The sequence below is a fragment of the Bombus pyrosoma genome, linkage group LG1 (genome assembly GCF_014825855.1).
Source record: "Bombus pyrosoma isolate SC7728 linkage group LG1, ASM1482585v1, whole genome shotgun sequence".
Lineage (NCBI taxonomy): Eukaryota > Metazoa > Arthropoda > Insecta > Hymenoptera > Apidae > Bombus > Bombus pyrosoma.
In genome coordinates, this window is record NC_057770.1 from 13,065,960 (window position 1) to 13,093,182 (window position 27,223).

General features: G+C 32.5%; 1 protein-coding gene across 11 annotated transcripts in view; it reads left to right on the forward strand.

Moving 5' to 3' along the window:
* The window catches only part of LOC122565710 (protein eva-1), a 328,494-nt gene that overhangs the window by 267,015 nt on the left and 34,256 nt on the right, over window positions 1-27,223 (forward strand). For all 11 annotated transcript variants that reach the window (XM_043722242.1, XM_043722330.1, XM_043722160.1 and 8 more), the window contains one exon: window positions 25,583-25,804. In XM_043722242.1, the coding sequence (XP_043578177.1) occupies window positions 25,583-25,804 (222 nt within the window). The remainder of the gene's footprint in view (window positions 1-25,582; window positions 25,805-27,223) is intronic.

The following is a 27,223-nucleotide window of genomic DNA, read 5'->3' on the forward strand; positions in this document are numbered from 1 at the left end:
TGAAATTTGGTAAAATTTTTGACCTTCCTATTATAACTAGATTATTGTGAAATTCTAATTTCTTTTGGAAATCTTACAGTTCATATGTCATGATCTATCAGCTATGGTCTTTTCATGATCATGATATCTCTAGTAATAAGACCTGGACAATTACTAAAAATTAGTTTAAGGATTTGATATTTCGTATTCTGAAGCTCAATATTTCACAATTTTTTTAGGAAGTTTGCAAATTACCGTTTATATTATACAAATCTCTAAATTATCCTTATTCCACCTCAATCTTCAAAATTATTGCAAGAACAGAACTTGATATTTTATTTTGCAAAACGAAATACTTCACAAATTTCCTGCATAAAATTTCAAATTATCGCCCTCACCGTTCAGATTACGAAACCATCTTGATTTGCCTCCAATCTTGAAAATTAATGCAAGAAGATGGTCTTTCCATTCCGGAACGAATCGTACAAGTATCCATTCATCTTCCAAGAGGGGCTTCCGTGCTGTTACACTGGTTTCTGACGTCGAGATATTCGTTCTCTCTGACCCATCTGCGTAAGCAGATAAGGGTCGTTTCTATCGACTGCCCGATGCAACTTTCTAGAGAACCCTAATGTGCTTGTAACCTCTCTTTTCGCTCGTGCAATACTGCGTGCGATATTGTTGTTTGCATACTCGTTCGAGTTTACCTAGTAGGGAACTCTGTTACGTGGACAGGCAACAACGGGTAACTTCAGCTCTTTTGCGGTAGCCATGTGAGAAGGAAGTGATATATGCGCTGCAAAACCGACAAGGATAGGCGGTGCACGTCCGATGTAATAACTCCGTAATTGAAACTCGGAAGGTTGTTGCACTTCCTTCTGTTTGCTGTTCTAATACCTCTCTCTCTCTTTTTGGGGTTTTCACTGTTTCTATTTTCAATTGCTCTTCAATGAATGCAAATGAAAATATTCTGAATTTTAAATAGTGTATTTTCTGTATTATCTAATATTCTAGATTTGATATTTTATCATAGAGTGAATATTTAGTTTTATGTTTGTACTAATTTTTGAGCATTAAAAGAAAATTAAATAGTGGAAGCAATAGTTTTGGCGAAAATAAAGTTTTAGATGTAAAAACAAATTTGATATTTTTATATTTTAGTTTTACGATTTATGTAACTACTACAAACAATATTTTGAAAGGCAAAGACATTGATATTTAAATTCTTAGACAGCGAATTGTGTATTCGTCATTTATTTCCAATGTAATTCAGAAAGTAAGTCAGTTGTGAATACAATGGCAATAGATAAAGTGCACATTCAATACTGCGCTCTCTTTACGTTTTAACTCAATAGAAACGCAAAGAGTTGAAGCTACTGAAATGATTTGTTCAACTCTTTGTGACAATGCCACTACATGTTTGTACGGAATGTAGAAATTTTGCGATGAAGATTTCAATTATAGAGACCAACCTCACCCCAATAGCAGTAATAATACACTTACTCTGATAAAAAGTGAAAGAACATTTTCATAGGTCCATCACAAAAAAAAAGATTAATATGTACTACTGAATATTGATTCAAATGATACTCAACAATAAAATATAACATCAAACGTACTAGAGGGATTCATCGTATGTCTTTCACACAGCGTCAAATTTGGGGTTAAAGGCGGACTGCTTTTATAAAAATGATCCATGCTGAATTTAAAATATACTTGGTGCACTTGTATACCGATGTGCAGTAAAGTTATACGACAGATGGTATTTGTCAGCGCGTCTCTACGTAATTCAAACACGTAGCACCACTTCTGCCAGTGGATATGAGGGATCACAGATGCATTTCGTCGACCTCGAGAAAGTATTTTTTCATTAACTCAGACTATTTTTTAGAAAACCATCGTGTGAGTTTTAGCCTGAGAACGTTTCATTTCAAATTAATATAAATTTTGCAGCACTTCATTTTAATTGAAGAGAGATATTAAATTTTATGTGCAAAAAATCATATTTTTCTTTCAATTTCCAATTTCTTCAAATTTTTTCTCACTTCTTTAATTTTTAACACGTTGACTGCCACGCCTGTTTTCAAAAAAGTCTCCGTCAGGCCACGCGTGCAGCAGTACCAAGCATTCTCTGCTCGGTGCTCCCATCGATATTTTCATAATGCGAGTCACTCATCTGGTGGTCTTACCTCTCATTTCTTTTGTTTCCATTCCTTGGCATTTGTTTCTCATTTCTCCACTTTCTACAAAATCAGTTTGAATCTTGGCCGAGCAACGAACGGTATAACTTAAAATCTCTGCCCTAATTCGTTACAATGTCGAAAAGAAAAATTGAAAACTTATTTCCTAGTAAGTCAGATAGCAGTGAAAAAGAAAGTTTTTGCGAGGCTTATAATTTCGGAAGAAGCATTAAACGCGTATGCAAACTATGTTATACAAATAAAAGATGTCGAATGGACCGAACAAAGGCACAAAAGAATTTGAAGAAAACAACAACTTATTGACCAAATTGTCCCGATCAACCTCAGCTATGTATAGAATGCTTTAAAGTTTTACATGCTAAATAATTTTTTCAATAAACCATCTTTGTATTACTTTTATAACAAACCATTTTCGTATTACTTTTATAACAATTCAACAGTTTTATTATTATGGAATATCTTTTCAAATATCTACGACGATCTTTCGCAAGTAGTCAAATAAGCAACACCCGAATATGGATTACGTGGCCTGAGCAGAAACTTTGCTGACCCGAATACGGGTGTCGTGGCAGTGAACGTGTTAAAAAGAACTGTGTTTGTCAATCTTCTTATCTTTTAATGTAACTTTTGTTACTATTGTATACCTATTAACATTTCATAAACGAATCTTTTCAGAACAATTGACGATTTACTTTCTACACTTCCCATTGAAGTGCAGCTCTTCAAATGGCAGCCTACACAAGCACGTAATTTAAAAGACAATTTGTAAAAGTGTTCTGCTGCATTAAGGATGCAAATTGGTCTAATGAAACGTCCACGTTATTCTATTTTCACTCCCCTTTTTAGTCTTTTTTTTTCAAATTACAGAATAAACTACTCGAATAAAAACACACACTATGTTTAGCGAAACGTTATTATTTAATCACTTTATTAAATTTTGTGTCCTAGTCTTGCACTTTTAAACGAGCTTCATTAATGACAAAGTACCGAAACGCAGATTATAAAATTGTTAAATGAATACGCACAAACACACTTTAGATATAAATTTTATATTAGACATGTTCAATTATTCATATAACTAGATAATAGGATAATTGTTAATTTGCACCGCAATTGGAACAATTAGGCTTTAATACTGGAATAAGCAATTTTGTCATACAAATTAATTAAATCGAATGTCTACGGGTCCAACTGATTATATTACGATGTGAATTGTAAATGCTTTGAACGTGCATTTTATGTGTAACAGTCAAAGAGACGAATTTAATTAAATTATCCATATTCAGATAGAATAGGAAGTAGTTATTGTTGGTGTATAGTCAGACGTCGGACTATTATCTTTCCAAAATCTACCTTCATCTATTGTGATTTTCTTTTTCCATATTCTACCTATGTTTCTATTTTTATTGCCTTTGTACTAATCTATTTAGTTCGTTTGAAACGATTTGGTAAAAGCTTTCCCATAGACTGCATCAAGAAAATGGTCCTCTTCTGTGTATTACGTTAAAAAATACAGTAGAAAGCGCAATGTAAACTTCCAAGCACCTGCTATTAACGTAAATTTATCCATGCACTATTTGTGTAACTTTGATCGCTCTTTCTTTGTTTTCATCTTTTTATGCTATTAAATAATCATTTTATAAATCAAGTATTATCTTAAAAATTTTGCCTATGCTTCGGTAAATTTAATGCGTTAAAATATTATTAATAAAATTATAGTGTTATTGACGAAAATAAGCAGGTAAGGCACAGTATATATACGGTCAGACAACGTAATTTAAACTTGATGAATTTCTTCCTAAAGGATTCCTTCGCAGAAATTGTTGGTTCTATAGAAGTTTTAATAATCTGAGTCTTATGAAACTAATTCTCACATTGAGTTATTATATAATTAAATTACATTGCTATCTTTGAAACCAAAAGCTTGATGTATGCAATTCAATTACGATTTTCGGTCATATTTCTCTTCATTTAATATATTATACGAAATTACTTGCTGTTAATCAAAATTGTTAATATATTTTGTGTGAGTTTTCAATCAAATATTTTATACGTTAAATCGTTGAATAATTATTTTATGACGAGAAAGTTCGAATAAAATTTATATAATGAAGCTTGCTTCACTTTTCAATGAAATAAATTGGAAAGATGAAATATTATTTTAATAATATATGTGTAGCGGCACATGAGCTAGAATACAATTCAAATCATGTTGTTGTTTTGCCTCGGAGTATCAATATCGTTAGGATACATATAATGTAATAATAAATACACTCCGGGCAAAACAATGTCGCCGCTACGTGCAACCGTCGAACGAAGACGAATTTGAATTTTCCGGCTCTCTCCCGACCAGTATAAATAAACGGACGCGATTGTAAGCAGTTCAGTTACCAACGAGTTATCAGCGATCTTATTAGCGATTTACACACTATCTTTAGCGAGTCCGTAGTATCAGCGTCTTGGCGAATATTGTCTGTACTATTTATTAATTATTTTAAAATATACTTGATGGTTTCAACTTCAATTTATCGCGTCATTTAAATAACAAACCACACAATCATCCTCCACATATGTCATATGTAAATATATTATTATTCAAGTTTGATTAACAAATATACGACGAAGAATAGAGATTTACAATAAATTTAAAAGTATAAAACGAAAAAAATAATCTGTGATTCATTTACATATACATCGTGTGAAAATTGTGAGATATTATGTTACAAATACGTTAAAAAGATTCATTCTTTATTTTGCAATCTTTTAAATCTAAATTTCGATCAAAATTCTTTTAAGGATTATTCATTACATTGTTCATAGTATATAATTTTCCAGTAATATTGCCAATTGTTTTTTATCAATTAGGTAATAAGGAAGATTATTCTTCTCTTATTATTATATTCTACAACCGATAAAAGTTGCACTCGCTTTTCTCTAACCATCTGTATAACTAAATAGCTATTTCGACTCATACACGAATCCATTTCGTTCTACCTAACTAATTCGAAGCAACCAAGTTCTACAAACAATTCCATATCGCATAATTACCTTAGTTCCCAATTGAATAAACAACACGAAACAGCCGAATGTGTTTCGAAATGTTCGAATTTGGGAAACATCGTAATAAAATCACGGGAATGGATATCATGAGAGAGTCGGAAATCTAATTAGAGGAAGATTTGTGAAATTGTAAAAGAAGGATCATTAATTACAAACATTTTTCGTAATTAAACAAATTTTTTATAATCTTTTAAACATATTTTCATGTAATCAAAAATTAAAATGACTAACTTTTAATGAATAAAATATCAAAATGTGGAATGTAGCCTAGAAATAAATTATCTAGAAAATTTATAAATACTTTAGAGAAAAAAATATTAAATATATACATTTGAAATTTATTATATGTAAAGATCAACTCCATAAATTAAGAAGCAAAAAATAATGAGAAGAGATAATAAAATTCCAAAATTTACTAAAAGTTTATTAATTTAATTTTTGCACTACTAAATAAAAACATGAATTAACATAAATATCCACACTCTAACAATTACCATTGCAAGCATTTAAAATGATCAAAATGTTTCTCGAGCATTTAGTCATATTCCGAGCCAATTTAATCTGGACAATACCGCATTTTGAATTGCATTTCAATTTAATATCCTGTAACACTATCTTCTAGCATTTAGAGGCTAATCAGCCAATTTTTCGTCTTTCCCCTTTTCTGTATACTTTTTGGCCATCTTCTTCTGCTTCTTCGCAGAAGGCAGGAATACTGCGGCTGGAAAAAAGTGTTTTTGTTCCGCTTCGGCACATAAGCTTGGCACTTCGCCAGATCTTAAAAATGCAGCTCGAGAGGATGGTCTCTGCTTATTTCTCGGATTAACCCAGAGCACAGATTCATAATCGTTTTCGGGTTGTGATTTCTTTCGAAGAGGGAAGATACGAAATTTTTCTGTGGTTGACTAGTGCCATAGACCATCAATACGAAACTGGCTACACAATATTACATTGTTCCTTCAGTCACTAATGAAGTCATGTAAATTGAGTACAATTGGAAGCTTAATTGCATCGTTGAAAACGATATCCCTCTCTAACCGAATTCAACGACGAATTTCGATGAATTAATTGGCGAATCAAGTCCCTGTTATACGAGCACACGTTTTAATCAACGTTGTGCTTGCGGCTTTTTGTTAATTATGACTTTTCGTTGATTATAAAATGACAACTTTTACACTGTAAACAGTGTGATTGATATTTAAAATGAACTTTATAGTTATTGTTATTATGCTAGATATTAGTAAATTATGAAATAGAAGAAGATATTCTGTACTCGTTATTAAAGTATACTCTACTGATTAAAAGTTCTTTCAAATTAAAAAGTTCGGAAAAGTATTAATTTACAATTTTGATATTTTAAAAAATTCTCCGATAAACAGCTTTGTCGTGGCATTTATTTCTAATTAATAATAAGATTAGCAAATTATTCAATATAGATGCAATTGGAAATGTGATTCCAAATCCTTCTCTAGTAATAGGTATATTTCAGTTAAAAAAAATTTTCTTTGGGTTCTAAATACTTCTTCTTTAAATTAATGCTTCATACTGTATATTAAATCAAAAAAATATTATATAAAAAATGTTATTCTGTTCTGTTAAAAAAATGTTTTGTATTTTCAATTTGCAATTTTACTTTACAAACGCAATAGCTTCTCTAAACGAGTGAAGCTATGAATCGAAATCACAGGTCGCGATGGAAATCAGTCGATTTATGATATTCCTGTGTGACGTACGGTTATAACTATCTGAGTTATTCATTGTCAAAGTTTGAATTCGCGTGTTACATATCTAAGCACTTCCACTCCAACGTATTGTATAGTTCTTGTGCTATTTTATTGTGTTTTGTGTGAGTATACACTCCAATGCTATATACCGACTGTTCGAAAAGCACGCTTCACATCGACAAAAACGTTAAAAACCTTTATTGAGTTATTTCCGTTCATTTTTTCGTTTCCGCTATTCATGGTCGAGATTTAGATCGATGAGAAATTATGGAATTATGCTAAATTGCGTACTAATTTCCACACTCAATCAATTATACTCACCATATCATTCACTAATTACACATAAATAAAAATATTGAAATCTTATTATAATATTACAATTAATAATATTTATTGCATGAAATTATAACTAAACATAAGTTATTATTAAGAAATTTATTTGTTTCTTCAAATTCCTGCATCACGTTCCAAAACAACCACATTATAGCATTACAGTATCAATCAAAATTCTCACAATCAGATTCCAAACTATGCTGTAATTCACTGGAGGAGTCAAACAAGTCTGCAAACAGAAAAGCAATTCCCCGGTTTTGTTCTTTGTCCCCGAGGAATTTTCTCCTCTTCAGCATCTCTCTCTCGTCGCTTTCTCTTCTTGAACAGCGTCCATCGGTCTCCTTCGGCCAAACTTTCTCGTGTAGCCCTCGTAATTAATAGTTAGTTGGTTTTAAAGTTCAAGTTTCTCCTTTCTCGCTCGCTTTTCCATACATACACTACGACTTTCCATTAATCAATTTCTCCTGGGCGACAAGTTTACCTTATTCTGATGTGTAACACTCCACTTTATTTACCTTGGTACGTCCGCAGGCTGGAAATTCTGTCGTCTTGTCGTTTTTCCATGTAAATCCGCCGTGCAAACGTTAATTTATTTCTCGACCAAGTACCGCCGCGGTTATTGAGAAAGCTTTGTTTTCTTTGATTTTTTCCTTAGTTAGCAAAAATCCCCACATGAAGAATATTATATGCAGAATGTTTGCGAAACTCTCGAGGTTATTTTCATTTAATTTGCTAAGATTGATAGATTCACGGTTAAGAGTGAATTCTAGAGTAGTTATATTTTAAACTCATTTTTTATTTGTTTTATTCTTAAAAATCAAACTTACTAACGTAACTCATTTAGAAAGTTATTTCATTAACAATAAGAAATTGTTCTATGATTGTAAATTCAGCAAGCTTATATAAAAATAATTGATAGAACTTTTATCCACTAAGAAAGGAAGTTATGAGGAAATATTTGATCCACAAGAAGCTTCAACAAAAGCCCTTCCAATAAGATTGCTGAACAAACTAAAAAGTACCTTCAATAAATCTTCTGAATAAACTAAAAAATGCAACGTAATACAAAATTTATAAAAAGAAATGCAGCCAATTTTTTTACTCTTGTGAACAAAAATCTTCTGCAAAAATGTTTATATTGCAATTTAAATACATAAAACATGCCGAGTTAACCGCATGAGCATTAAAAAGAAGAACATCATGCTGTTATGCTCGTGAAATTTCATTCCGGTTTAAGTGTTTTTGTGCTGGCCCATTTAGTTTTGCCCTCGCACAGCACTTATTGCCAATGACAGAGAAGCTCGAGGAGGAAGTAGGAACGTGACATTGTTTCGTGGTCGATGCACGCTGTCGTAAAACGATTTTAGATTTTACGCGTTGAATGTGGCTGATAGAATGGGCTTTGGTAAAAACCAGCCGGAAACAGCAGCGGCGGAAGCCTCTGACCGACGCGACGTGTCGGATGTGTCCCACTGGGATTTTGTGGAAATTTTCGGTAGTGATGTCCGTGCTCATTGTTTTGCTCGTTGTGTATCTTTTCTTTTCTTTCTGCCTTTTTTGACAATCATGTCAGCAGTTTCTTGCGATTATTTATTACTGTGCAAAAATAAAAAAAATTTATTGAAATTGCAAGCATGTTTTTTAATCAAATTATAATAAATATCTTCAGTAATCATTTTATGAATTATTAATTTGTTTTCTTATGTAATGATCGCTCTTATTTTATACTAAAAATTATATCAATATTTGGCTTCATAATACAATAGAGGAGAAGATGAAAAGTTTTTTATTAAATTTGCACACGATATTTATAATAATTTCTTTATTAAATCTCGTTAATTTATTAAGTACGAAACGAATTGTTATGACATATACAATACAGACGATAGGAATAAGGAAATAATTATGGAGAAAAGAAAATTATACTTTAATGATATATTTTTGTAATTTTTGTTGTAGCAGTTTTAAAGGAACAGTATATATAAATTATACAAAAGTAATGCAAAGATTTGTCAAGTATATCAAATAAGCTCAACTCGCTGGTCAAATAAAGTAAACCACACAATATAACAATATTTTATAAACAATATACATAAAATAATTAAATAAAACGAAAAAATAATTACGAAATGTTTTAATATTATTTATTGAGAAGATAGTCTCTTGACTATGAAGACTCTTATGTGCCCTTAACAATGCATTTTGTTTTAAATCCATATCTCAATTGTTTCTGAAAATATAACGTATGATAAGCTATTAAGAATGACAGAATTATTCCCAGGAAATGCGTACGCTTAGTAATAATAAGAGTAAAAAGAACCCAGACACTGTCTATCAATGATCAGCGCGCTATTGACGGGGTTGTGAAAACGGTGCAAGTGAGACGTCCAAGCATGCGAGATAGACAGCGATACGGAATTATTAAAAAAATTCGGTCCTCTTCAAACGATGATATTACAACAACGGAAAGACGGATCGACATGAAACAAAAAGTATTTTGCAGGAAAAAATTTACTTTTTTCGACGACACCAATAGAACTTTAATATTTTCATTAGCTTTACAACAGTAACTATTTAAACTTTTAGTAGTTTTAATAGGTGTTACTTGTATATTTATGGTTTATTAGACTAAACGTGTACATCTTTTTATTAATACCATTTATGATGGTACTATTAATAGTCCTTATAATAATCATAATGCAAAAGTATGTGTATGTTGGAAAGTTTTGAACTAAACAATTCGATAGAAACTTTAGTAATTGATATTACATTAAATTATATTCATCCATTAAATTATGTAAGGTGCATTGTTTTGTAGTGTAATTCGTAGAATTGCAATTAATGTTAAGTAATATTAATGAAATTGGTGCGCCGTAACAGCCAACAAAAGTTCTGAATTTCATAAACTAGATACAAAATTAGAATTTAATATGTAAAATGGCAAGTGACCTATTTTTCACAGATTTGTTTATTACGAACGGATGGTATAAAAAATTAAAAGATAAATTGAAGAAAATAATACTTCAGATTGTTATTTTTCTTTACATTTTCCAATTTATTGGTTTTAGCATTATTATGTAAACCTTAAACAAAAATTTCATATTACAATATCTTAAGAATATCATTTCGTGTAGTTGAACTGCGGATCACCATAACTTCATTTGTATCCATATTACATACCGTTTCGACTGATGTAATCAGAAATTTCCAGTTCGAACGTTCCAAACGAGTTCCCACATTTGAAACCAAAACGAGTATGTAATTGTACGATATTCGCTTTAAAGCAGGAAGTTCTCTTGGGTTCGCGGTGGGAAAATTAATTGGGAGAACCAACGCGAATGCTGGTGATGTCTTGAATGAAGGCAAAATCAGACGGCTTCGTGATCTCCAATAACAATGATAAACGATCGGTATGCAGATCTAGCGATCCGAAATTGTACTATGCATAACTTGGCGACATTTTGTGAAATTAGGAACGTATGTACGCCAACAGGCATGGGAAGGGTGTTCGGATCTGCATTGGCAATGCGACTAGCTTGAACGTTCACGTTGCAACTCTTTCCACGCAAATGCGACCGACCATTATTTCGATTAAAATAGTTTCGACCGACCATTTGCAATTCCGTAAAAATTTTTAGCACTATTTTTGTGAAATACTCCGACTGGAGATATATCTGTAGTCTTTTTGCTTTTGAAAAAGATTTTGTTTTTAAAAAAGAATCCTGGAAAAACATCGCATTTTTTGAGAGAGAATTGGGAGAAAATATTGATTTAAATTTCTCTCTTGGCAAAAATATATAAATTGGAACTAGATTCGGTACAGTGATGGGTTTGGAGTTTTTTAAAATTAAGAATTTGAAAAAATTGCTTAATATTCTCATTAAAGTATTGTAGATTATGTTGTGTAGGCTAAAATAGGACAAAATAAATAACAATTCTATATTTTCTATATACCAAATCAATTTCTGGAAATTGTTTAACATTATTATTAATTATCATTATTAAAGTATTGATCTGTGTAAAGAAGAATTGATCTGAAAGAAGAGGAAAAGAAAGAAATAAATGAAAAAGGCGATAATTAATTTAAGTAAGGTGAAACTGAACCTTCTTAAGCTCAAAGGGATAAAAAATGGTTAATACTGTTAAAAGGGAAAATATCTAACTTCAAAGAAACTCTATTGTACAAAAAAATAACAAGAATAACACAAAATCCTTAATCAGGAACAGATAGAACTTAAAATATCAAATTAATACATCAGATTGTAATTCTCTCTCTCTCTCTCTCTCTCTCTCTCTCTCTCTCTCTCTGAAAATCAAAGACATTACACGAATAAATTTATCAGTAAAATTTTTGCAAGAATCTTACGAATTTTTGTGATCCAACGATCAACCAGGAAACGTCAAAATCGTCGAAGGATTCTCATGTGAGAAAATCAAGATTTCTGCAACGGAATTGACCCTTCAGCTATTACACGGTCTTATTAACGCGAAGATAGCCACGTCTAGGCCAAAGGTCTCGCGAAATTTAGGGGGACACCTTCAGCCTGCCAGGTTCCATGACTATATCTCTCGTTGATGGGACGTTCGGGGACAATAATTGCCTGACTGGACCGGACCAGCCTTCTCCAGCTCGCTTCCTGGTTCTATTGAAGGCTTTATTGCACGCTCTGCCAGCCTCTCAATTCAGTAGAACGAGTCGACGACGTTAATCCGCATCTCAAATTGTACAAAGATTTTGGGACATTGCCACGACTGCTCGCTTGATTGGACGTTCAATGTAGGTTCATGTGAATTAATAACAGGAATCTATGATGAACTACATGTGAACTATATGTTAAAATATTGTTTTGTAGTTTGTTCGATACAGGATGATGGTTTAAGCAGATGTCTTCCTTAATAGAAATGGAAATGGAAATATATACAATACATAAATTGTACAAAATGGAAATTTATTTCATTATATTTATAATAATGTTTATCTGTTGTTAATTGTTAATCTTCTTATAACCTTGGGAAATTCCTTACGTTTTTGTTTTATTTGAAAATATTTCTTAATTTTGATGGATACACTCAAAAAAAAAAGAAAATAATATTTCCAAATCTTTCTAAAAATGGGGTAACACAATGGGCCGAAAACGATTCCAGGGTCGGAGCGTGCATTAAGTGGAGCTTTTAGTATTCAAAGGATGAATCCGAATACGAGATTTAGTATTCTATAAACGAGACGTAGAAGGTAAGCTTTGAACAAATTCCAGTTTCGAGCAGAAGTTTCTAAGAATAGAGTTGTATGAAACTGGAACCTTTAGGCCTAAAAATTTATAGACAATTATAAAATTGAATCTTTTAAAGAGAAAATTTCGAATATTTACTATTAAAAATTATTTATCAAGTAATTAATTTATATTATATATTAATATTTTTTATTTATTTGTTACTGAAAAAATTTTTTATTAAGATGAAAATTTGTGTTGTCAAGAAGAAAAATGTTAATATACTACATAGATATTTAATGATTTAACAATTAATATTTAGTAACAGAAATCTTTGAAGAGATTAAGAGAGAGCATAATTTTGCATACACAAATTTATGTTTACAATTTTTACCAGGGAAATAAATTGGCTTCGTGTCAACTGAAGAAGCTAGCCTTAAAACTGTAGCACGCAAAACAGAAGGACTTGTGATCCTTGAAGAGTCACTTGTTCGAGGCAAAAAGGCCAAGAATATTTACAAGGGAGCTAATTGAAGTTTACTCAAGTTAATCGAAATTCTTCTGTCTCTTTGAGCCTCGCTTTCTTTTCTTAACACTTCCTACAAACGAACTATTTATCAATTTAAATCATTACTTCAAATCGATCTACTCCGGTACCATACTCTGCAATGAAAAAGATATTTAGAGAGAACATAGAAACAAAAAAATTTAACAAATTAACTATTATATTTTTCTTGTTTTATACATGTCCATTCTCTTTTTGTTTAAAATTAATTAATTAATTATTAAAAGAATTAAAAGATTAATAGTAGATTTATTAAATAATCAATAGTCGACTTTCAGTGTTACTTTGTAAAAATATTTTTACATTATTACAGAGTTGTCACGTAATACCTACGTAACTGTACTTATGAAACTTAAGTAATATAATACCTACATAACGTACAAACTTCTCCTGTTCTTGTAAGTAGAAAATATACAACAGTCGGCTATCAGATCGTTCTATTACACAGAATGAAGCGCATAAAAAGAGGTAAATAAGCTAAAAATTTTCTTGACATTTTCTTGCTTAAAAACTCTAATAAAAGCTTCTTACAGAGAACCAATTCCAATTTTCAAAATTTTCACTTAAGCCATCACAATTGTTTATCAAGCAAATATCAGTAGCACACGTGACGAATGATTCCATTCACGATCAAACCGAAAATGCATTACCCATTTTGAACTTTATTTAATTAATTGCGTGTTCATTATGCTCGGATTCTCCATTGAATCTACACATACAAACATTCCTCTTGTCATCGTTAGCACGCTATCACACGATTGCAATAACCTGCGTATAGGTACAAGTGCATCAGTGACGTTTAATGCCTCTTAGTCACAAGCTGTGAGGGTGGTCCAACGAGGACCTGTTAATACCACGGTTTCAAGAGGTTTGTGCAGATCGAAGAGACGAAAGCCGCACGTGCTAGCTATAAATTGCACGTTCTCATAATTATCCAAGCCGCGGTAGCTCGTACACTCTCCTGGATACGAAATCCTGGACAGCGGAGCGCCAGCTTATTACGCGAGCTCGTGTGTTAACGGTAAATGCGATCCGCGTTGATAAGCCTCGATACCTTTGTCGCCACGACGCGTCAATACCCTTGTTATTTACCATTATCTGTCTTACTTTCTATGTGCAATAGGTTGATTATAATTGAATTTTATGAAGATTGATAGAGCTTGTTACAGCTTAGAATACATTTACATGGTTACAGATAATGATATTGGGATGCTTTCAGAATTGTTAAGATTGTATCTACAATATTTTAAAGGTGTTATAGATTTGTTGGATTTGAAGGTAGATGACAGAATTTCGGATTCAGAATATGTTGCTTTAGTTTTGTTTGAGTAAAACAATGATATTGAAGTGCATATGGAATTGTTGAAATTATATTCTATGTGTAAAGAGTGTGTTATTGCTAAGTTGGATGGTAGAATTTTGGATTTAGAGTAAATCGTTTTAGAGATAGATGAGAAAATGAAGATAATAGTTTTTGTGTTTGAGCAAGATTTTAGATTTGGGATCAGATAAATGTGGGATAGCGTGACATCAGGGAAGGACGTGGCGTGAGGAGAATTGTTTATTAGCGTTGTTAAGATATGTTAATGTTGTCAAGGAGTGTTGTGAGCGTTACCAAGGTATGTTAAGGGGAAAATGAGCGTGGTAAATGCTGTCAGAGTTGAATTTATCGTAGTCGTGTGAAGATCGTTGTGTTGTCGTGTCGTAAAAGTAGTGAGAAATAAATACGCGAAACGGGATATTGTATTCGTTTTCGTGCGAGTGCAAACGATATTGTATTTATCATACTGTAACCTACAAACTAACTTAATAGCATTCCTAAATAAATGTGAAGTAAAAGATGTAGTGCGTTAAATACTACAACGATGCTTATTACGATCATATTATTATGACCATAAAATACTTCAAATCGTTCACAATTCCACACAGAAACACAAATTATAAGTCGCCTTTTCATTAGAGAGATTTATAGCTCGCGTTCATTAAAAATACCATCTAGGAAACAGCATGTACAATACACATGCTCAGGTAATAGCGCGCAAAAGTTGAACAGTAATCGAAATTGAAAGGCGCAGACTATTTTAGCTATTATCGCTGGCTAATACCCTATTAAAACCTAATTCCTATCGTACATGTTCGACTTACAATGGAATTACTCCTACAATTTCTCCCATTATAATAAACAATGAAATAGCAAACAAAAGCAAACGTTAAAACGCGTTTTACTGATAGATAAGATCACCTCTTTTATGTTGCTTTTTCGATTGTTTTTCGGACGCAATATAAGCTCTCGATATTGTATTTAATTACATGGTAGACTAGGCTTTTCAATGCGATACGGATTGAAATACGGAATCACGACAACAATAGGCGGGCTGTAATAAAATCGCTTGCGCGAATACGTATTCGATAAGTTGGTTTTCGAGCTAATGGTAACTACTACTATTAATTGCGAATCGCATCAGCCATTTGCTATTTCGTTGTTGGCCCATTAATTGGAATGTTCTTTTCCCCCTTCCTGTTATTCGTGTCGGGCATTGTTTCCCATGTGTTTTTACGCCATCACCTTTTTTCTCCTGCCCTTTGTCCACCGAAATGTCTTTAGATTTCTTCTTTACATTTTTTGTAATTATTACATAGGGCATTGTCGATGCCTACAATTTACGTATTTGTTTCATTTTTACGATTGTCATTTATCTATCTTTCAAATGAAATAGGGTAACTGCAGTATCTGGATTTTGCAATGAAAGATTTCGCGTATACGTTTGCACTTCATAAATTTACAAGTAACTAGGACACATGAATTACGATATGATGTAGTGTGGGTTAGGCGTCCAGAGTAGGAAGATTAGAGGATTGAAATAGAGCCCTATTAATTTTCATTAAATATATCTTTTCATATTTAATTGAACGTAAGAAAAAATATAAGGTTCGACTTCTTTTAGTGTAGATGAAATTGAAATTGCTTTAAGAAATGATTTTTAAGAAAAAATGATTTTTAGTGTCCCCTATCATGTTCTTTTTACATTTGAATAACCTACTATGTTCTAAATAATTTTCTCGTATTTCCATAAATACAAGAAATATTTCTCACGTAGATATGTATAAATACACAGATGATCCTATTTAGATTGTTTATTCTATATTTAGAATTTCAAATACCTATAATAAAGTTGTTTGAAAGGTTTACATAATTAGTCAGAAGTATGCTGATTGCATTTCCAAAAATTTTATACAATTTTAAACTAATTCTCCTGCAATGCATCACCGGCAAGGGAATTTTAAGAACTTGTGTACGTATTTCGCAGATTATCAAAGGCCGTATATTGACTCGATTAGTTAGCTATTTGCAAAGTTTAGAACCTGAAAGTACTTAACTATTAAGAGTTTGTTTAAGATATCTTTTATGGAAATTTGTGCATTATACTTCAAAATGATTCTGATAACTGAATTAATGACAATTACTATAGTTTCTGAAAGTATATGTGGGATAGTGTGACATCAGGGAAGGACGTGGCGTGAGGGGTAATTGTTTATTAGCGTTGTCAAGATATGTTAACGTTGTCAAGGAGTGTTATGAGCGTTACCAAGGTTTGTTAAGGGAAAAATGAGCATGGTGAATGCTGTCAGAGTTGAATTTATCGTGATCGTGTGAATATCGTTGTGTTGCTGCGTCGTAGAAGTAGCGAGAGACAAATACGCGAAACGGGGTATTATATTCGATTTCGTGTAAGTGCAAATGATATTGTATTTATCATACTGTTACTTACAAACTAATAAAATAACATTCCTACAAATTGGGGGCTCGTGCCGAGGATTTTAGACCATGCCAATCTAAAATTTCGGGAAGCGGTGTGATAAAAGATCGTTAGCCGTTGAGAATAATATCGCGTGTATTCAAAGACATTATTGAAAAGACTAAGATGGCAAATTGTGAACAATTTTCAAGTGAGAAAAATCTAGTGCTGGAAGAATTAAGAAACAGACTTGCTCAGATGAATCTACCGATATCTGGTGCAAGGTCAGTGTTGGTGGCCAGGCTAAATCGAGCGTGTAGTGCTGGACAACCAAATCTCAAAGGGCAAGCAAACCAAAAACTAGACGTGATCGAGATGTAGGCGAAAATCTCGAGAGGCTTAGGACAAAGGAATTAAGAGAACGTCTTGCTAGTATGGGGGTAGAGACGAGAGGAAGAAAAGCTGAATTACGTGAGCGACTATAGGCGGCCATGGAAGAAGATGTGTCGTCGGAAGAAGAAAGTGACTACGAAAGTGAAACGAAAGACGATGAAGAAGGTAAAAGAGAACGCAGAAAGAGCGCGCGAGATGTACATGAGAATTGTGACAAATGCCGTAGAAAAACACGTAGATGTACAACATTAAGCTTTCAAGATGTCCAAGACGCTTTAGAAGTTTTTACGCGCGAAAACAATGAAAATATCAATCAATGGTTCAAGACGTTTGAAGACACGGCAAGCATGTGTATGTGGACAGAAGAACAGAAAGTAATTTATACAAAAAAGCTGATGAAAGGATCAGCAAAAATATTTGTGAATTATGAGTGCCATGCTAGAACTCGGCATGAATTGAAAAGAGGACTAATAAAGGAATTTTCAAAAAAATTTAATACTTGGCAAATACATCATAGACTTCAAGAAACAAAAGAAGAGATGGCGAAGGATGTACAGCCTACATGTACCGAATGCTTGGAATAGCTAGTCACATGGATATGGAAGAAGCAGCAAAAATGCGGCACATCGTAGAAGGAATAAGAGACAAAGAAGTCAATAAAGCAATACTATACGGGGCTAAATCAATGAAAGAACTAAAGGAAAATCTAATCATCTATGAGGAACAAAAATCCCGCATAGCAGGTTCATCTGTGAGACCGGTCAGATCTGAGGACAACAGGAAATACAGGCAATCTGGAAGTGTAGTGAAATATAAAAGGTGTCATAATTGTGGCGATAGAGAACATGTGAGTGCAGATTGTCCGAATACATCGAGAGATCCTAAATATTTTAAATGTAGAGAATTCGGACACATTTCATCAAACTGTGCTAATATATTAAAAGACAAGACGCGTTGTGATGGGTTGTGGAATGAAAATAAAAGAGGATTCAAGCAAATAAAGATTATGGACATGAATATAGGAATGTTATTTTATTAGTTTGTAGGTTACAGTATGATAAATACAATATCGTTTGTACTCACACGAAATCGAATATAATACCCCGTTTCGCGTATTCATTTCTCACTACTTCTACGACGCAGTAACACAACGATCTTCACACGACCACGATAAATTCAACTCTGATAGCGTTTACCATGCTCATATTTCCCTTAACAGACCTTGGTAACGCTCACAACACTCCTTGACAACGTTAACATATCTTGACAACGCTAATAAACAATTACCCCTCACGCCACGTCCTTCCCTGATGTCACACTATCCCACATCTATATATGTCCCATTGTTATCCTTAATTATGTCACTGACTTAATTGTATTATGTCATGTAATTCACGTTGGTACATTACTGCATTTCATCCCATTGTTACATGTAGCATTTCCTGTAGTATGATATCTGTTATTATCTTCACTAACTATATGTTAAATTAATCATATATGATAGCTATTGTTATAAATTTACTTGACATGTATACTTTCAGAAACTATAGTAATTATCACTAATTCAGTTATTAGAATCATTTTGAAGTATAATGCACAAATTTCCATAAAAGATATCTTAAAGAAGCTCTTAATGGTTAAGAACTTTCAATCATCAAAGTGGGTGAACATAAAGGACCGTAGAAAACAAGCTCCGCAGCTGATCATATGAAGCCATGGGTTAAACCATTAGAATTTGACGAGGAGACTGAAGAAGATGACGATTTTGAAGACAGCGAAGGATAATCGTCATCCATTGAGGTTGATAGTCGATGCAGAATACCAAAAAATCAGGAGCACAAGTGAAATTAGTAATGATGGACACATCTGAAGGCAGATGTGTTTGTCAGAATGGCCGAAGTTGTGAGATAGTGTGACATCAGGGAAGGACGTGGCGTGAGGGGTAATTGTTTATTAGTGTTGTCAAGATATGTTAACGTTGTCAAGGAGTGTTGTGAGCGTTACCAAGGTATGTTAAAGGAAAAATGAGCATGGTAAATGCTGTCAGAGTTGAATTTATCGTGGTTGTGTGAAGATCGTTGTGTTGTGTCGTAGAAGTATTGAGAAACGAATACGCGAAACGGGATATTATATTCGATTTCGTGTGAGTGCAAATGATATTGTATTTATCATACTGTTACTTACAAACTAATAAAATAACATTCCTACATAGATAATATAGAATAAAGTACAATACATAGATAAAATATAGTTGTCATTTCGAGTACTAATAATACCTAATAAAATACTAAAAATTAATTAAGTAAGGAAAATCAGTTTAATTCTTCTTTTTCACATAACGTGAGAGAAATTATGATAATATAATAAAAAATAAAAATAAATACTGTCTCAAATATAATTTTAAGCGTTTTTTAAAAAATGCAGATCTCGGATTATATCTGTAAAATAAACGAATCTTTCGCTGACCGTATATTGCATAGTTGTACTCATATCTATCTACTGATCATCGACAATGTCAACGTTGGAACAATGGTAGTTGCATCTCATTTCCCTTGTCGTATTTCCTTTGTTGTATTACCTTCAGCCAATTCTAATGTATCCGCGGGGATTATAGCTTCTAGCTACTAGTCAGCGCAGTATGCAGAATCGAAATAACTTAAGCTCATTATTGTATTCCCTGCTACGAAATTAATATGAAACCGTGGAAGCAGTCACGCTTGAGACGAATAAGCAAATATTGTTCATATGGGATGTTTACTTAGAAAGAATTTACAGCATGAGAATAATCACGAGAATATTTAAATTTAAATGAATTTTAGTAATTAAATTTTGATAATACTTTTAAAAATCTGTAGCTTTTTAATAATTTTAAGAATCTATTAAATATTGATTTATGGATTTGTTAATATTTTATTATTTGTCAAAATACAATTTTTACATTTGATTCTTTAAATAGAATTTTATAGAGTAAAAACATCGTATAATTTTTAAAAGATTTAAATTATGCATACGAGTTTAGACTACTATATAAGCTCAAAAATTTCCGATTAGAAAGTGAAGCCTTATACGTTCTGCTTGTGACTTCTGGTTGTAAGCTGTGTCCTCTTTTAAGAGTATTTTAACATTTAATTAGTATTACAACTATACGGTATTATAATGGATCTGATATTTTACTCCACTGCAAAAGAGCATAGTTGAATATCCAATGTACACTAACGTAGCCTCTGTCAGTCAAATATAATGTATGCATGAATTTGTGAAATAATGTATGAAGCTACAGACTGAGATTTACAATATGCAAACTTTCTTATAATTCATCATTTAAGTGGCTTTAGAAATAATTTTTAAAATATATTTTTATACCGTTTATAAATTGAATATGAATTATAAAAACTGTACCGGATTATATAAATTGAAGACTGCTAGGACCTTCATCTTTTCCAATCACAGTGAAATTGCAACTGACGATTTTAACTTCGTGTTACTATATTTATGAATTAGTATAATTCTTGTTGAAAATGACAAAGTGAGTTCGTACTCGCCATCCATATGCAGATGCGTTAGTTACAAGAAATACTAACTAGAAGATAGCCCTAGTTACAATCGATAGATTTAATCGATAAGTTTAAGATGTTCTTTTGTTTTTATCCCTAGTCCATGTATGTATGTGCAATAAAGGTTTTTTTGGCTCAGAACGGGGTGATAGATTTATCCATTCAATATAATAATAGCTATTGTGATCCTACCTCTGAGTAAAGGAATAACAACAATTCTAATATAAATTATTCTAATACTTACAATATCTTTACAAAATTTTGTAAAATATAGAACTTATTCTTTTTTAGTAAAAAAGTAACTTTTTATTCTGTTTTACAAGTACATTGTTCGCTATTATACTTAAACTCGCCAATTTCGTAGAAAAATCAAACATTTCACGCCCATTGTATTCCGTTTCATCGTTATCTAAGAAATACAAATGGAATTTTTATTCAATATCTCATGGAAATAGAACACCTCTTCGTTGTATCACCGTCACATCGATGCATCTTCCCTGACCTCGCATTTTCTCTGTTCCATTATCCGCGAACGGCGGGGTTATAATGTATCCGGTTCGGTTAAAGCATCGAAGCTGTGCTTGCGGAGCCAAAGCTAGCGTAACCCATTGTACCGGCCAACACCGCAACATTGGTGTTAAATTGCAATTATTAATTGCAGTAAGTAAATTATGCGAGGGGTTGCTACTTCCAACTCTCGAGACTGGTGGTTTAGTCGCGTCATAATTTCGCGATAGCTTCTGTTGTGTATTACAAGAATTATGCCACCCTATCTGGCCGGATAGCTAGATTTTTATTATCTTTCTGCTTTGGGGCTATTTTTTGGAAGTGATTTTTGTGAAGATTATGATGGACATAAAAAATAATCATATGTAATTATATTTGTTTTGACATTTGTATTCTAGTTAATTAATTGAAGAGGCTGTTGCAATAAAGGCAGCTCCATTCTCCAATGATTTAAGTAAAGCAAAAAAAAAGCCAACTCAAAATCAATCAAAATTAAATCACTTTTCCAAACGTGCTATAAATTGACAGTTAACTATCATTTGTAGTAATAAACTTTTTCACTCTTGAATATGGGATTTGTACCTTTTTTCCAATAAATACAATTTAAATGTTGAGTTGCTTATTGCTTACTGTGATTTGATCTGCAAATCCTTCAATTATCAGCTACAGATTGCTTGTAATTTTTAATATCACAAGTTAATAATGGATAATTTTAGATCCAGCATTTGACTAGCTTCTGTGATAAAACATTCTAACGAACGAAAACTGATCAAAAAATTATTGTATATTATGAGTCCTGAAAAACATTTAAAGAACATACAGGCGCTAATACTGTAATAATAAACATCTGCACGTATATTATAAATTTCCGAATTATAACAAAAAAAAATAAAAGTTCCAAAGTTTCTATTCTTAAATCCTCTTCTTTTAGATTTATCTCCTAGAATAACTTTCATTTAACAAACAGAATCCTCTCGGGTGCAAATATCAAACCAGAACGTCGGTTATGTAATATCCCTAAAATATAATAGTTATTTGCGGAATAAGAACATAATTTTGTAGAAAGACGAGCGGGTTACTTGTAAAGGCAACATGTGCTCCACATAGTTTAGCGGAGCTGTTTCTTTATGCCGGATCACGAAAGCAAATCTCGTTTGACGTAAAACGCAACAAAATTATCTGCGGGCATTTTCTCTCACGTATTTCTACACTATACTATAGTAGGAATGCAGTTGATAAATAGTACGAGGAGAAAATAAAAAAAGAAAGGATGCCACGTAAAATTTCAAGGAGATTCAGCGCCTGCTAAAATTGCAAATTTTTCTGAAAAATGTTATCTTCGCTGTTTCGCGATATAAAATGTTTGGAGTAACTGTTACGTTGTAGAGAAGAAGACTACGGGGCAAGAAGAAGACCTATATATAGAAAGAGGAAGAGAGAGAGAGAGAGAGATGTCTCTTTGAATTGAAATGTAACTTCAAAGCTGTTCGAAACTTACAAAAGTTTGTTATAGTTGGTCGTGTTCAACATTTACACAGAAATTCGTAAGTTTATACGAGATCTTCGTCTGCAATTAGAAGTTGAAAAGGTTATTAACTTTGGACTGTGTTAATTATGCGATAAATGTATAGCGTATCCTTATTGAACTAATTGTGAGAGTAAATATTAAATTTAATCACCATTTCTTTTCAAGATTTGCGAATTACTTATGGTATCATTGTTTTCATAGATTTATTATCCTTTTATTTGTTTTTGACTCCTTACAATATGATAATTGTTCTGAAAGAATTTTTCAATTCCAATAGTTATTAAAATTTACTTATTTTATGAGTAAATGCTCACGAAACAGGTTTACAGGTACTTGACATTGACATTGACATTGACAAAATGGTTGACATTTTTTCCATGAAAAATTAATCTTTCTATAAACATATTTTCAAAATTAAAAAAACATTTTAAAATTGAAAAGCATGTTCTCCTTACAACATACAAATTATTGACGAAGAAGAAGTTAAAATGAATTCTGTTTCATGTGTTTGCATTCAACTATGTTCTTGATACATGCTATCAATCTTTTCAAGAAATTCAACTAGTATTTAGTAATCAACTTCCATTGTATAAGTAGTGCACGTAATGATAATTCAATGGCCATTTGCGATTTTCTTAAACTTTGTTAAGCGATAAAGAAAGAATTTTTTCTTCGCACCAGTACGCGAGATCACCTAAATTTTTACGCTTCGCCTAAAGATATAACTTTTATCTTCGTCGGGAGAGTCGCTTAAGCTTTTATTACGCCATCACGTTGTACTTCAAGATAAAGCGGCTCATACGACGATGTTGCCTAACAGGCATTTATGAAAATCATATTTTTTCAACAATTACCAATGTTTCATGTGCCAAAGAAATTTTAATAATATCACACTTTCGAGATTGAAAATTAATTTTCATAGTACATACGAATATGTGTACTTTTCTAGCAGGAAAATATTTCTAACAATACCTACAATAGGGAAAATGTCAAGTGCAAATTTAATATTGTCATCATTATAATCGTGGTTTTTAATTGAAAAAATATTTTCAAAATATCATTGTCAAAAATATACATATAACGGATGCAGAAAGCCTTTATTGATGCTCAGTTTGTTTTAGTAAATCATTTTCATTTTCGTTCATTTCTGTCTTTCCATACAAAAGCCAATATTTGCTAAGTATTCTTAAATAATAGAAAAGTGTAATTTTGGGTTAACCCTTTGATGATGTAATGAAAAGCACAGAAAAAGTTAAGGAAGAATTCACAAGGAGCAACCTGAAATATATTTAACTAATTTTCCATAACTTTTGACCTAATTCTTAATATACTTGTACGTGTACTTGTAGATTTCACAAAATTAATTTTCTCGGAAACGAGGTCTTGCATAAGAACTTCATTCTATATCTGCTATTTATATATGCGTTACCATTGAAAGCACACGCTATACAAGATCTTCGGGAGTAGATGATAGAAAATTTAGGAAAAATTTATTTTCTCTACAAGAACTATAATTTGGTCGATTTTTTAACATCAATAACTAATAGACAAAACCTCAAACACAATATTTTGATCTTTCATCTTCATCTTATCTAGTCTCGTAGAACCACCTGTATAATTTTTTATTATTTATTATCAAACACTTAGTATGAATGATAAAATAAAGTTATGCACATAACAGTATGGATGTAACTCTCTACACACGTATAATTTATGCAGATAACTGTTATATACATAATTGTGTCGATTTTTTAATTCAGTGTCGCGAAATCCAGATCGATTTATCAACGTATCGACAGAGTGCTAGTTTTATCGCAAATTTTTACATGGCGAGACACAGATTTCGTCCATTTGAAATGCAATTGCATACGCGATGCGGTATATCGATAGCGTAGCCACATATCGAAGTCGAACATTTTGCGGCCGGAAATAAATTGACTACTGTCAGATTATGGAACAGGGAATCTTATATGGCTGACAGAAACTGATATTATTTCATTTCCGTTGTTTATATCCGTAGACGAGAAAGTTGTTAATGAATTATGTCATTTATGGTTTGAAATCATTCATATATTTATAATATTACTATTGGTTAATGAGAAGGTTACTGTTGGTTACTGGTTATTTGAATGTTTCATCGCGTGATTTTTTAATATGTGTATTCCAAACAATTAATATTTAGGCTGAGTGTTAACTATACAACTAGTTTGAAGAATTTACATTTAATCTTTTCTATGAGAAAAAAATTTATTTACGTAATTAAAATTCTTCATTAAAATAGTGACACTTAATGTTTATTTTTTCTACTGCTACCATAAGGTAAAGCAAGAACCATTTTCTACACAAAGCAGCAACTACAAATATATTGCCACCAGTAAAAATTAATTTCATCCATTCAACACAAACTGAACTATAAAAAGCAATAAGAGGAGGAAACATTTTTGTAAACAAAATTCCTTTGATACTTCTGTTAACTCTAAATTGCATTAAAATATTTCTTGAAAATAAAAAATATGTGTGCCCTAAATAATTATAAAACATGCACAATAAAAAAGTAATTAAATAAACAAAACGAAAACATAGGAGACTCTATGAAAATGAACAGCCAGGTAAGAAATAAAGCAAGAAGTACGCATAAGCATAGTGGCTGAGTTTCATTAGAGGATTTCACTGCTGCTAAATGAAACCCCGAAAATGCGTGAAAAATTCGAGTTTCTTATGTTTCTCATTCAGCTTGAATTTACTGTTAGAACCTCATTAACCGCGATTCATTTCATTTCTCTGGTTACAGTACCACGAGCTGTGTTGAAAGAACAATACCAAGGCGACGTGGAAATGGACGAGGTGGATTTGATGCATCAATTTGAAGAGGGATTCGACAGGGCAGACTTCAGGGCTGAGTTCAGTCCTAGTCCGAACCTCGAAGGGCCACAATCTCAGCCGAGGGACAACGTCTCCCGGAATTTCCCTACGGTCAGCTCATCCCCGCCTCGAGCTAGAACTAACAACGACGGTGAGTAACAAGTATTAGTTGCTTCCTCTTCCAGAACTTGTTCCAGGACAAACTAACTTCCATAACGTATCGCTCGAACTATTTCTCACGGGTCGTTGTTGCGCTATTATATACATACACGCCAAATTGATTCGACGTCTATGAAGAAAGTTGATGGTATATATCAAAATAAAAACCTAGAAATAAAAACAAACTTAAATTCAAAAATAAAAAAAGAAACTTAGGAATTCGAAAGAAGATCGTAGTTTTCATGAGATAACTTAAAGAGATGATGTAAATTTCTCTAATTTTATACATAAATGTTTGAACTAAAGTTTCATAGTATCAAGTGCAAAGGATTCAACATTGCTGCTGCGTGAAATCAAATAAATATTTCTGTGCTACATTATATTACCGTCAAATTAATAAATATTACATAGAATTGTTAAGTACATTTACTGAAATAAATTAAACATTTACACAATATCGTGTTTAATCGTCTCCGACTGAGTTCCATCGTATGAATTTGGCGTTCTCAACTTACTTTTAAATTTAGATCTGTGTAGTTTTCAAGAGCAATGCGTTCTATCGTTGAGAATATTTTTCGTAAGAGGAGGTTACAGCAGTAAAATGGTCTACTTTCTTATCAAATTTAAACGTGGGTAATTCTAAGGAATTTTTATAAATATATTCCTGACATCAGTAAGCAGAACATATTCTAAATTCTACCACAATATACATAAAGAAGAAAACTAAATTCAAAATAATCTTACTGCTGTGATTCCTTCTTAATTCATTTTCAGCGAACTTACAAACTTTCCTTATCACACTGGCACACACGCTTGCTTGATGCACGATTCTCCACTTTAGCATGCTCCGTTAGGCCCGCACTGACACATGGCATACGCATGCACAAACGCGAAGCATTAGCGTAACCAAAGTCGTTAGCAACGCGAACATTAACGCTCGAACGTAATTAAGGTTAATGTAACACCGATATCGTGTTGCTTTATGATTTATATACGTGTATGTATATCTGTATATATACAACTCTTATACCGGTGTTTGGTCCACGCTAGTCCACGACTACCCGCTTTCCAGTTTTGGCTAATAACGTTAGCGGTTTACCCAATGCTAATAGGAAATCGATAGCGTAGGATTTGTAAACTGGGGAGGCGCACGTCGTGTTGCGGCCACCGAAAATAGGAGTCCAGATGCAGTAGGCGTCGTTGCTCAAAGCGTGATACGGTTTCTGGAATCCGGTCAACGATCGGTCAACGGTGAACCTCTGCGTTCTGATAATTGCCAACCATTGTTTGCTGTCGTGCATGGAATGAGACATTCCCCATCGTCAAGGTGAATCGTTCTTTTGTGTGAAGAAAATGAATCGAACTGTCTCAAGAAATAGTTCTCTAGTAGACTTTCGTTCCGTTTAAGTCG